General features: G+C 36.5%; 1 protein-coding gene across 2 annotated transcripts; it reads left to right on the plus strand.

Annotated features, from left to right (window-relative positions):
• The first annotated feature begins 2,360 nt into the window (after nucleotides 1-2,360).
• Nucleotides 2,361-14,087, plus strand: LOC133765695 (UDP-glucuronosyltransferase 2B14-like). 2 transcript variants are annotated; one of them, XM_062199235.1, is made up of 6 exons: nucleotides 2,361-3,140; nucleotides 4,750-4,898; nucleotides 8,305-8,436; nucleotides 10,761-10,848; nucleotides 11,623-11,842; nucleotides 13,639-14,087. In XM_062199235.1, the coding sequence occupies exons 1-6, from the start codon at nucleotides 2,417-2,419 to the stop codon at nucleotides 13,928-13,930; spliced, it is 1,605 nt and encodes a 534-aa protein (XP_062055219.1). In that variant the 5' UTR covers nucleotides 2,361-2,416; the 3' UTR covers nucleotides 13,931-14,087. The 2 variants fall into 2 exon arrangements, with proteins under 2 accessions (XP_062055219.1, XP_062055220.1); XM_062199236.1 differs by having other exon boundaries at nucleotides 2,400-2,575.
• Nucleotides 14,088-14,366: the final 279 nt, after the last annotated feature.

The raw sequence follows: 14,366 nt of genomic DNA on the forward strand, positions 1-14,366 counted from the left end.
TTAAAAAATTAATTAATTTTCTATGCAATTTCCAATTTAACACCAGGGTGTTTTTCATTTTCAATTATCTTTATATACGGAAGATCAATTCAGTATATCACTTCAGTTTTTAAGGATGATTAATGTGATCACCATACTAAACAATATAATAGGTATGGCACAGTGAATTATGTCTTCATAGGTGACAGTGATTCCTTTGATGAATAAACAGAGAAATATAGACATATATATTGTATACATACATAATGCTATTTTTCTGTAGTCATTTTTCATAGAATAGTCTCAGTTATTTAAATTAGCTATACATTTAGTCTGGATAACCAGCACTACTTTAAAGCAGAAACAAAAAGCATAGAAATTTCAATCTATTCCTGTTTGCAAGTGAACTTTACATTCCACTTTCAAAGTTGTAATGTGGGGAAAATGGGCATGTATCCAAAGGCAGTTCATATACTTTGTCTTCCTTATCTATCATTTCTCTATAATGTATACAGTTAGGAAACAAGGACAACTTAAAATCTATGTTTAGTGAATCAAAGTAAAAATCACTTGGTGAAGTAGACACACTGACTTAAAACAGCAAGTTCCAAGGCTTGATACTATATAATCAATCATTCAGTATCATTCCGAATACTTGAACTGCTCAAGAATTTGACATCCTACTAATTCAATCAACCTGAGACCTCTTTTTAAGACATCTATTTTGCATTTTAAATATCTGTGAATTACTTATTTGCAAAAATAACGAAAAGTTTCAGTACTTGTAAAAGTCTATGTTCAATACAATTTTTCTTGAACAGAGGGCAAACTGACAAGAAAACCTCAAAATAGTCACTTCTCACATGACAGCTACAGCATCTCCATGGACCAGCTCCCATGCAAAAGAACTAATGAAAATTATTTAAAAGCACAGCATTTGATAGGCCTTGAATTTCATAAAGTCATACACCACAAAAGGATCCAATATGTGTTCAAAGATTTCTTGAAAACAGTGAGAACCTGTGATATTTAATTTCTGACCTACTCCCTATCCCCCTACTTAGACCACTGGCAGAGCAGCTGCTCGGTAGATAGTGCACAGCCTAGACAACCATGCTCCTTCTGCCTACAGCTCCTACTTGAAAGTTATGATATTGGATATAACCTGTGTCAGCCAGTTTGAGGATGTAAGTCCTCCATTCTTTCTCACATAGCCCTACCTTGTGTTCACAGGCTAAAATACTGACAGCTAATGCTAAGAAGAGTCTCCCTTCTTCCAGCCAGCCGCAGTCCTATCACAGCCCTTTGGTTCCTTCACAGTACCCTAAATTTCCAAGCACCTATTGCTAAGCTCATTCACAGGCTGATGGTTCCATGTTGGAAGTGACTAGAAACCTACTCCTCCAGCAGGGATATCACTCACAGAGATTAATCCCACTGTCTCTGCCTCCACTGCTATAACATTTTATTTACATGAAATGTCCACAATAGATGAATATATAGAGACATAAAGTGAATTAGTTCTTGCCAAGGACTGGAGGAATAAGAAATAGGAGTAGGGTGGTACAAAGAATAAGGGTACAGCATTTAGTTTAATTTTTTAAAAATTTATTTTCATTTCAATTAAAAAGGAGAGAAAGACTCCCCTCCACTGGTTTGCTCCCCAAATTACTGCCAGATTTGTGCCAGGCCATGGCCAGGACATGGGAAATCAACCTGGGTTTCCAACATAGCTGGCAGGAACTCAGTTGTTTGAAACATCACCTGGATCCTTAAAGGATATGCATTAGCAGGAAGATGAAATAAAAACAGATCTAGAATTTGAATCAGGCAATATGACACAGGATGCAGGCATGCCATGCAGCATCTTAATGGCTCACAATATGCGTGCCTGCAGAGCTTCTATTTGGAGTAATAATAGGTTGAAAAAATGATAGCATTGGTGGTTATACACTGATATGAATAAACTCTAGAACTCTGAATACTTTGTGGAATTTTGAATTTAATGTATATGAATCATATTTTATAAAAACTTTTAGAAACATTCCCTTCAACTACACTGTGCAGGAAATGTGAGTAAAGTGATTATTTTATCTCTAATTCTTTGTCATGTCATCACCTTATTTGCTATGGCTCTTGGCACTGTTAAAACTCTCTTACATAACATAGCTGACTTACACACATGGGCTATTGACTCTGAGCCGGGTGAAAGTTCTTAATGATAAGATAGAAACTTACTCACGCATATAAACACAAAATCATTTACCTTGGCTTTTTTCACCTGCCATCCCAGTCCATAGATCTGTTTATTCATATGATATATTTACTTTGACAAATGCAAGCTATATTTTAACTTGTTAAATCTCTTCTTGGATAAAAGCGTGAATAGCAACAGAAAGGGACAGCTCCTGGATAGGAAACATTGCATTTCACTGGGATGTCTATGAAGCATGTTTCAGTTCTGCTGCTGCTGCTACAGATGAGTTGTTGCTTCAGATTTGGAATATGTGGGAAAGTGCTGGTGTGGCCTATGGAGTACAGCCATTGGATGAATTTAAACATAATCCTGGAAGAACTTGTCCGGAGAGGTCACGAGGTGATTGTTCTGAGAAACTCAGCTTCCATTTTCCTTGATCCTAGCAAACAAACTGGCATCAAATTTGAAAATTTTCCTGTGTCTTTCACTAAGGATGATCTGGAGGATTTTTTTACACAGTGGGTCAATAAGTGGACAGATTTAGACAAGGACTCATACTGGGGATATTTTCCACTAATGCAAGAAATGTTTTTAGAATATTCTGATAGTTTTGAAAATCTCTGTAAAGAGGCAGTTTCAAATAAGAAACTCATGGCAAAACTACAAGAATCAAAATTTGATGTCCTTCTCTCAGATGCCATTGGTCCATGTGGTGAGCTGCTGGCTGAACTACTAAAAATACCCTTTGTGTACAGTCTCCGCTTCTCTCCTGGCCACATTTTGGAAAAATACAGTGGAGGACTTACATTGCCTCCTTCCTATGTACCTATGATTCTGTCTGATTTAAGTGGGAAAATGAAGTTCATGGAGAGGGTGAAAAATATGCTATGTATGCTTTATTTTGACTTTTGGTTTCAAACATTTAATGAGAATAGGTGGGATCGGCTGTATAGTGAAGTACTAGGTAAGTCCTGTTGTTCGTTGGTAATGTAGAATCCTAATTTCCTATGTCTGAAGTTGCTCTTCTATGGATATAAAATCAGAAGAATTATATATAGATAAAGACATGACAGACAAATGATTTATTAATCTCATAGATGTTAACTTACAGGGTAAGTTAGAAGCCAGTGGCCCATCACTTGGATAGGGCATTCCAGGAGGTCACACATCTACAAATAACTAAGTATTGAGGATTTATCTAAGCAAATAATGTCCATATTATTCTACTTTCCTGATGATATAGAGAAGTCAGGAGACAGTTCCCTAATATTTCGGTGAATAGAGACATTAAGATCAAGGTGTTACATACATCTTCTAATCCAGGCAACAGTGAGAAAATTATTTTTCCTGGTGTAAAAGAATATCCCTATTTGAAAATTAAGGTGTTTTTCCATATAACCTAAAAAGTTCCTTCATAGTTGAGATACACACTGTTTTATTGCAGACTGAAAAAAAATATTATTTGAGGTTTCTATTGATTCCAGATTATATCATTAAATCTTTGTAAATTATCTCATTGAAGTGAGTACATACATGGAATTAATCTCAATGTTTTCAAATTCTGTTTCTCCATTAAAAAATGTGTCAACTCTTATTTCATTCTTTTTTTCTTTTCTTCTCCCTCAGGAATATCCATAACATGAATATTCAGTCATTCAATGGTATCCCATATTTTGTGTAAACTTTCTTCATTCTTTCAAATCCTTTTTTGATTTATTTTTGTCTGATTAGGTTATTTAAAAAATCTTGTCCTTGACGTGGAAATTCTCTCTGGCACTTGGTCTATTCTTCCATTAAAGTTGTCAATTACATTTTTATTTCACATTTTGAGGCACATGTTGTGTCACATTCAGCCGAATCAATGATTTTAACAGTTACATCTCAAGTTAAAATGCCTGGTTTGTGTTCCAACTACCTCACACGTATGATCTAACTTCCTGCTAATGTACTTGAAAGGCAGTGAATGATGGCCCAAGTACTTAGGTCCCAATCACACATGTGGGAAACCCACAAGGAATTCCTGGCTCTTGGATTCTGCCTGTCTAGCCCTAGCTGTTGTAAACAGAGAATGAACCAGTGGGTGGAAATTTTTCTCTATCATTATTTCAAATAAACAAATAAATTTTGAAAAAAAAAAAAACCTCACAGTTCACTCTGAAAATTCATATGAGGACTAGCTTTTAAATTGTAGAAACTGGACTGAATACTCCCAGGAAAGTTCTTTCTATGATTATAGTAAATCCTGGAGGTAAAATAGTTGTTTACATTTCTTTCTTCACTTTAGGGAGAAAACAAATACACATTTAATTATATTGAAGGCTATTTTATTGACTATGTGAATAGACTCAGGTGATATTAGAAACAGAAACTCTGTTAGTGATGCCTTTACATATTTCTAGTATGTGAATGGGGCATAAAGTATACTCATAATTATGCATAAATAAACATACATGCTTTATCAATGCACATACATTGCATATGTCATTGAGTTATTTCAACATCTCGCATAAAATTACATTTTATACTTCACATGACAATTCTCTTTTTACCCTGCCTTTTCTTTCTCCATTCAGGAAGACCTGTTAAATTTTATGAGCTAGTGGGGAAAGCTGACCTGTGGCTCATTCGAAGCTACTGGGACTTGGAGTTTCCTCGCCCAACCTTACCAAATATTCATTTTGTTGGAGGGCTCCACTGCAAACCTGCCCAACCTCTGCCCAAGGTAAATATGCCCTGTTTGCTCTGTTTTGTTTGCTTCATATTTTCAGTTGAAATGATCTGTCATTCTTCACTTAGAACATTTTCTTTACAAGGAGAGCGTTAGGATAAGTGAGATAAAGTGGTCTGTCAATTAGAAACAAATATTTTTATAAATCACAAGTATTCATATTTCACAATTGTTGGTGAACAACTTGGGTTACCTAGGAGATCTTGACAAAAGGAAAAGCAAGTAGAGTGGTAACTACGGTTCCCAAGAAGTACATGCTCAGTGTAGGAGAATGAAGTTGAATAAAGAGGTTGATTTCTGTAGGGAGGAAATTGGGGTCCACATGAAAGAAAGAAATTGTAAGATCTAGTGAGGGCATAGGAGAGAAGACCAGAGAGTTAATTTGGGGAGAGGTAAGACAAGACATCCTTTGAAAATGAAGACTCCAAGATTCAGTGACTTGGTTCCTTTGTAAAGAGACAGGGCTTTGCAGAAGGGAAGCATTGTTGTATGAATTCAGGCAAAGATGATAGATAATTAAATTGCAACAATGTTAAGCATGGCTATTCCTGATCATACAATAATACCACACTCGTGTTGTATGAGAAATAGTAAGAGATAACACTCCACCTGTCTCTGATATTAAATGATCAAAGAGACATCTGTATTTTCATGTTTATTGCAGCACTATTCACAATAGCCAAGAAATGGAAACAACCTATGTGTCCACCCACTGAAGAATTAATAAAGAAAATATGGTATATATACACCTTGGAGTACTACTCACCATAAAAAAGATGGGATCTTGTCATTTGCAATAACATGGATTGAAATGGAGGTTATTCTGTTACGTGAAAAAAGTCTGGCACAGAAAGACGAATACCATGTAATCTCACTTATATGAGGAATCTGAAAATTAACCTCAAAGTGAAGAATAGAGTGATGGTTACCAGAGGCTGACAGTAGGGGCCTGTGAAGTGTGGGTAAAGATTAATGAATCAGTATGAACTTATAGTTAAGTATAAAACACAAGTTCCAGGAAGAAAGCTGGGGGCTACAGACAAGAATAATGTGCTGTACATGCCTTTTTTAAAAAAAAAAATGAAGTTAAAATACAGGGTAAGTGTCTGAGGAGATGGAAGTGCTTACCCTGATTTGAATATTACATAGTGTATATGTAAATCAAAACATTATGTAGTATCCTATAAATATGTATAATTTTTGTGTCAAGTGAAAATAAAAATAAATAACAGTAATAAAAGGTCTCTGGATCTAAACAAGCCAGAACACTATTGTTATTTATGTTGTTATTTTATAAGTACCGAAAATATAAAAAGTACTCACAATTTAGACATTGCCTCATTCATTAGGAACTAGTTTTCTAACATCAAAATGATATGCTCAAAGTCATCCAGAAGAAATGCTGTAGACTCATTTAACAGCAGGGACAAGGAAAACAAAGAGGATGGATAATAATATAATGGTAATAAGACCTATAGTTATTCATTTATATAAGGTTAGAATCCAAGCCAATGATTGTGAAGCCTTTGTGTTCTGTATTTATAATATCTCACAATTACTTGATTTTTCATTAATTATCAAATTATCAGATAATCTTTAATCTTTTTAAATAGGACATAATTGGACAAATGACAACAAGACTTAAAATTGCTTATATGCATTTCTATATAATATGCTAATATGAAAATTTACAGGGAAAATTAATTGCAAATAAATATTTAAAACTATATTTATATTGTTTTATTTTTTTTTTGACAGGCAGAGTGGACAGTGAGAGAGAGAGACAGAGAGAAAGGTCTTCCTTTTTGCCGTTGGTTCACCCTCCAATGGCCGCTGTGGCTGGCGCATCTCGCTGATCCGAAGCCAGGAGCCAGGTTCTTCTCCTGGTCTCCCATGCGGGTGCAGGGCCCAAGGATTTGGGCCATCCTCCACTGCCTTCCCCGGGCCATAGCAGAGAGCTGGCCTGGAAGAGGGGCAACCGGGATAGAATCCGGCGCCCCAACAGGGATTAGAACCCGGTGTGCCGGAACCGCAAGGTGGAGGATTAGCCTGTTAAGCCACAGCGCCGGCCTAAACTATTATTTATAAAAGTAAACAATGGAAGCCAGTTACACAGCCAATAGTGAAAGGAATGATGAAACAACATATTTATGTCTATACCACACCATTACAACTGTTTATCAAAGAATACTTAATGATCCTTAATCAGCCCCAACAGGACGTTTGTCAAAAAAGGGGCAGGAGGCGGCTTTGTGGCATGGTGGGTAATATGCTATCTGCAATGCCAGCATCTCATATCTTGCATGGCCTAGATGCTCTACTTCCAATCCAGGTCCTTACAAATGTGCCTGAGAAAGCAGCTGAAGATGGCCCAACTGCTTCACTCTCTGTACCCATTTGGGAGACTCAAATGGGGCTCTTGCCTCCTAGTTTTTCTGTTCCATCCCCAGCCACTGTGGACATTTGGGGAGTGAACCAGCAGATGGAAGATCTCTCTCTCTCTCTCTCTCTCTCTCTCTCTCTCTAAGTGTGTGTGTGTGTGTCTTTCAAGTAAATAAAATAAATCTTTTAAAAAAAGAAAACAGAGGGGCAAAGAAGATAAGGGGAATAAAATAACATTATTCTCATGCAATAAAAAAGAAATATAAAGTAGGATTAAATGGCTTTAATGTATGTCAGAATGTATATTGAGCATAAGGTTATTTTGTAAGGGAAAAAAGAAAAAAACATTTGGGACATGGCTGGCACACCAATGCAATTATATTTAACAACACCACCGGGCCGGCGCTGTGCCTCAATAGGCTAGTCCTCTGCCTGCAGCGCTGGCACACCGGGTTCTAGTCCTGGTCGGGGCGCCAAATTCTGTCCCAGTTGCCCCTCTTCCAGGTCAGCTCTCTGCTATGACCTGGGAAGGCAGTGGAGGATGGCCCAAGTCCTTGGGCCCTGCACCCGCATGGGAGACCAGGAGAAGAACCTGGCTCCTGGCTTTGGATCAGCGCCAGCCGTGGCGGCCATTGGAGGGTGAACCAATGGCAAAGGAAGACCTTTCTCTCTGTCTCTCTCTTTCACTGTGCACTCTGCCTGTCAAAAAATAATAAATAAAAAAAAGAAAAAACAACACCACCTCTATACCAAGAAATGGATAAGTGGTAAATTTTGTCTTTCATACACACACACACACACACATATAAATAAACATGCATATATATATAAATCATAGCACTATATTATATATAATAAAACATAATATATAATAATCATATTATTTTATGTAATGTATTATATATATATATATATACTATTCCAATAATTCCTAATAATACTGAATACTTTCTTTGTTGCTTGCACCAATCCTTTCACTAGTGTTTGTTGTGTTGTAGCTTTGTTTCTTTCTTCACAGGAAATGGAAGACTTTGTGCAGAGTTCTGGAGAAGAGGGAGTTGTACTGTTTTCCCTGGGGTCCATGATCAGTAACCTGACAGAAGAAAGGACCAATGTGATTGCATCAGCACTTGCCCAGCTTCCGCAGAAGGTTAGAAAAGTGCCCTAGTGGACAGTTACTAAACAAGCCTCTTAAACTTTGCACAGGGTCTGATTACAGACTTCTTTGGTGAAAGGCAAACAGTGATAACAGCTCTACTTCTTCAGATATCAGTTTAAAACCAAAAATGCTACAGTAGTACAGATGACTTTGCTATTTTTGTTTTCCTCAGAAATATATTTAAAATATTTGGTACAAAGCTTTAGTATTATATAAAGAATGTAGGTAGGTACACAGAAATCCTATTTTATTCTGTCCTTTGCTCTTTCTCTTCCAGGAATGTTGAATCTATTCTACACACTAAAAGTGCTATTAGAAAGAATTTAAATGTTAATTGCAAACTGCCTCTGCACACTGAACATAAGTAGGTGTTGAGAAAATTCTGAATTGCATCATGCAGTTTGGACTTCTTAAGTAATTCTGGCTTATTTATTTCCCCTAATTTGGGGATAGGTTTATTCAGGGTGCTATTCACAAGTCTGTTGAGAGAAAGGAAGACAGTATTGCCAGTCTTGTCACTCAGCCAAGTACATTTAGAGAAATCCCAGCCTGTCCCCTAGTACTGGACCCTGTCAGTGTCTGAATAAGAAAGATGTAGAAGAAAGGGTGCAGGGAGGCCCCGCTCTGGAGGTGAACCCTATCAGCCCCTAATCCACCTCTCCCTCCTGCATAGAGGGAGAAGAGAATGTGAGGAGTCCAACAGAAGAAAGTATGGACTAGAAAGAGGTTCAAATGTCCCCAACTCATAAAATACACTAAGGCCTACTTGTCTAATGCACATAATATAGCAGTTAGCTCTGAGTATTTATGAATTAGTTTTATCTGATATAAACTGTGGACACCATCTGTGTTAGTTGTATGTTTATTTTATGCTGAGAACCTGAAATTACTTTTAATAATCACAGAACAAATATAACTGAAACACTCATATTGTATGCTCCAGTTGTGAGAATTGCTTGGAGATGCAAAAACCAGTACTTTACTGGAATGGTGGTAGTTTGGGTATAGAAGAGCATATTAAAAAGTATTCATTAAATAAAAATTTAAAACATGACTCTCAGTGTTTGTAGTGCATTGTGGAAGAATTAACTTGAAGAGAATTTAGCATCATCACTGCTTTGGATTTCTTTCAACTGCCATATTACTTATGAATCAGCTATTTTTTCCTACTCAAAATATTTCCATTTCAAGTAATAATTATAATACTTTGAATTCATTTAAAAATGAATAATACTTTGAATTCATTTAAAAATTCATTGAAAATTCTTCTGGAAAAAAGTGCTTAATAATTTGTAATTTAGAATGAGTATATATAGTTCATAGTTCACAGTTATCACACATTTCTGATTATACAGAATTTTTTTATTCACCAAAAGATGTCCAATCCTAATGATACTTTACTTAGTAGTGATATAAAAGTCAACATAGGCCGGCGCCGTGGCTCAACAGGCTAATCCTCCGCCTTGCGGCGCCGGCACACCGGGTTCTAGTCCTGGTCTGGGCACCGATCCTGTCCCAGTTGCCCCTCTTCCAGGCCAGCTCTCTGCTGTGGCCAGGGAGTGCAGTGGAGCATGGCCCAAGTCCTTGGGTCCTGTACCCCATGGGAGACCAGGAGAAGCACCTGGCTCCTGCCATCGTATCAGCGCGGTGCGCCGGCTGCAGCGCGCCTACCGCGGCGGCCATTGGAGGGTGAACCAACGGCAAAAGGAAGACCTTTCTCTCTGTCTCTCTCTCACTGTCCACTCTGCCTGTCAAAAAAAATAAAATAAAATAAAAGTCAACATAAAGCATAAAGAAACTCTCATTTCATTTTCTTAATTAAAAATCTTTGTGTTTGGTTGGAGGAAGTTTATGATGGGAAAAGCAGCTATAATCCAAAAGTTGTACTTTTGAAATTTATATTTATTAAATAAAAGTTGAAAAAAAAAAGCTTTGTGTTAAACTTGAAAAATGAAGCTAATAGAGAAAAGTACATATACTTTACAAAGTAGAGTTCACTGGACCTGAGTTATTCTTCTTTGCACTAGAATTAAAATACTTGAATTGGCCATTCATGATCTTACTTAACCAAGGCACTATAGGTGAAAGATTATGAATGTGTCACATGCCTGTTTTCAAGTAAAAATATACAAAAAATGTTGTTACTTTACTTACCTCAAATTTTTAATAGTTCTCATAACTTCCCCGTATTCTCATTTCCTTGTCTTTCTTATGGAAGGCAATGATAACTCGGTGATCACTCATTCTCAATAGAATGCTAACATGGCCTAATTTGAAATTCAATTCATAAAATAGGTATTTTATTTATCTAACAGGTTATTTGGAGATTTCATGGCAAGAAACCAGAAAACTTAGGACCCAATACTCAAATCTATAAGTGGGTCCCCCAGAATGACGTTCTTGGTAAGTATCTTGAGAACAAACAGTGAAATGATGAGTAACAGTCATTCAGGCTGATAATTGATCACCAGGAATCTTGATGCTAATTTATTATGTACAAGCTCAAGATCAAACACCAGTCTTATTCGAAATGTAGTAAACTTTAACACGACATTTTATTGTACACTCACAATGTTTTTTTATGTAGTTACCTCTCACAGAGAAGTTTGAAAAATGTCCTACATTGCTTTTGTCCTAATTTATTTATTACTTCTGTCTGTTCCCTAATGTAAGTATTAACAAACTACACTCAAAAGTAATATACATTATTGGTATGAATGACTACATTTTTCATGATATAAAATCCATGTATTTAATGTTAAATGATAACACATGTCAAGATGAAGTGTGGTCTCCTTTTCCACTGTTTCCACTGTTGTTACCGTGCCTCTCCTGGCTGTGCTGGATATTTCACATATTATATCTTTTAGAAAAAGTGTTTTCACATGCACTCAGCTTCTTTTTTAGAATATGAAGTTTGTCTTATCCAAAACATGCTCTTTCTCTATGTCCACTTGTTAATCTTTTGTTCAATGCTCAAGTCTTGTATATGGCCTTCAATCAGCTCTCCAGTGTACCTACGTGTCTCTTCCTCTTGATTTGAAAGCAATTTTTATGTAGTTTTATGGCACTCATGATCTAGAGATCACTGTTAGCTATAGTGTCTCATACTGTGCATTTTTCATATAATTGCTAACACTTATACTTAATAATCTTATTGAAATCCCTCAATCCTAGGTCATCCAAAAACCAAAGCTTTTGTAACTCATGGTGGAGCCAATGGCATCTATGAGGCAATCCACCATGGCATCCCTATGGTGGGCCTTCCTTTGTTTGGGGAACAACCTGATAATGTTGCATACATGACAGCCAAGGGGGCAGCCATTAGGCTGAACTGGAAAACAATGTCAAGTGCAGATTTGCTCAATGCCTTGAAGACAGTCATTCATGACCCTTCGTGAGTATTACTTTATTTAAAACAACAGATTATTTATACATAAATTTTCACCTGAAGGCCAAGGGGGCGTCAGTTGACTTTGGACATGAATATAATGTTGCATACATATTTTCTTTAAGCTGGAAGGCAATCATCAATAAATGATTAGGAGTTTCACTATAAGTTTTAGTTTGTTTTAGTAAAAGAATTTGTCAGATATTTTTGGATAGTGCAGAAATTTTGAAATAGTCCATAAATGGAATGACAATTATCACTGAAGATAACAGCAAAAGTATTAAAAGAAAGTTTTTAAAAGTCAGGTGAAGCATAATGTAAAAACATGCCTCTCCAGTATATAGTATTTTTTTTATAAAATTAATATATACAATGCTGAGAAATAAAAAAAATTCTTAATTAGTTGACACATTGAATGTGTATGATATGACACACCTTTTTTAAAGATTTATTTATTTATTTGAAAAGCAGATTTATGCAGAGGCAGAGGCAGAGAGAGAGATCTTCCACCTGTTGGTTCATTCCCCAAGTGGCCGCAATGGCTACAGCAGGGCCTATCCGAAGCCAGGAGCCAGGAGCTTCTTCCAGGTCTCCCACATGAGTGCAGGGGCCCAAGCACTTGGGCCATCTTCCACTGCTTTCCCAGGCCATAGCAAAGAACTGGTTGGGAAGTGGGACAGCTGGGATTCCAAATGGCACCCATAAGGGATGCCAGCACTGCAGGCAGTGGCTTTACCCACTATTGCTGCAGGACCAGCCCCTGACACACACTTTATTAGTTCTTTGCATCATTATATAACTTCTTCATTATAGTCTTTCTCTATTGTATTACATACACATATATGAATTGCACTTCTCTGAAATATCCTTCCCATTGTGCTTTTTAAACAACAAGAAGGGTAATCCCCTCCACTGCTATTCCTTCCATGTCATACTATCCCTCTTCGTAGTTTAGATTTAATCAGCAATAGCCCTACGTGCACTCTTCATCTTTGTCTGTATGACCAATATCCTTCATCATTTCAACACTAGATACAAATGTAATTGCAATGTCTCAAAGTAAAATGTCGAACACTCTCCAGAATCTGATATCACAACACCAAAAAGAAAACATTTGCTGTCTACTAAATGATAAGAATAATTGAAAGTATTCTAAGAATCAATACATTATTCCTCACAACATTAGAATGAGAAAGGCATTATCCCTATCCATTCTACTTACGGATATGAAACTAGGAACAGAGAAATTAATAAAAAGGATAAGGCAGTATCAGAGTCAAGGTTCAAAACAAGGCAAGTTACTGTGATACTTTCACAGTTTTATCATTAATCCACTGATATAATATCAGTATTTCGATTACAGTTGGTAATAATCTTGTCAGCGTTTCCCAGACATGCACCTGAGCTTCGCTATGGACCTGCCTTCTATCTGAAATTGTTTAAGTATTTTGAACCTTGTGTATCAGGGCTATTCAAAATTCCTACTGTATAATGCAAGTTCAACATTTCCAGTGATTTTTGATTGTTTTTGTATTTTCCTTTTCCTGCATTTAGGACTCAATGACCCCATTTTCTAGGATGAACTGTTAGAAATATTTGTTCTTTCTCTTATTCTCTACACCTCTTGAGATTATATGCCTCCAATAAATTCTAGACTATCATCTAAGATCTTTGTGATAATCACCAAAGGAAATAATTATTTCTTCCATATTTACATGACACTCATTTTATCATCTGTATGAAACTTTCACAATTATATAATTTTATTTATATAATGTGCTTTCTATTTGATTTTCCTTCAGCTATAAAGATAATGTCATGGAGTTATCACGAATTCACCACGATCAGCCCACAAAGCCCCTGGATCGAGCAGTCTTCTGGATCGAGTATGTCATGCGCCACAAAGGGGCCAAGCACCTTAGGGTTGCAGCCCACGACCTCACCTGGTACCAGTACCACTCCTTGGATGTGATTGCTTTCCTGCTGGCCTGTGTGACAACCATTATTTTCCTTGTCATAAAAACTTATTTATTTGCTTATCAAAATCTCACTAAAACAGCAAAGAATAAAAAGGGAGATAAAAAGGGAGATTAGAGTCTTTTCATACCCAAGGCTAGCAGCCAAGATATGTAAGACTGTTTCATTTAGTGCAAACACTGTGGATCAAGATTTGGCAAAACTGTCCTGCGCATTTTATGGTATCTGTGCCTTTCTGATGCATCCAAATAAAGTACTATTGATTGAACATTAAGGAATGTTCATAAATTCTCATGCAATTCCACTTTAATGCTGACTTATTATTCTATCATAAACCTGTCCTCCCAAAAGGAAAATAAGACACATTGGAACGTCAAGTTATTGGTTTGAATATAGCAAGAAAGTTTTTTGTGCATATTCAGAAACAACCCTATATTTATCTAAAATACAACCAAGTAGAATATCTGTGTCCCTGTCAAAGAAAACTGATCAGACTGTTGTTAAAATTGACAAGATAATTTATTCAGACTACTGCAGTATGTAAAAAGGATTC

This window comes from Lepus europaeus, chromosome 8 (genome assembly GCF_033115175.1).
Source record: "Lepus europaeus isolate LE1 chromosome 8, mLepTim1.pri, whole genome shotgun sequence".
NCBI classification, from domain to species: Eukaryota; Metazoa; Chordata; class Mammalia; order Lagomorpha; family Leporidae; genus Lepus; species Lepus europaeus.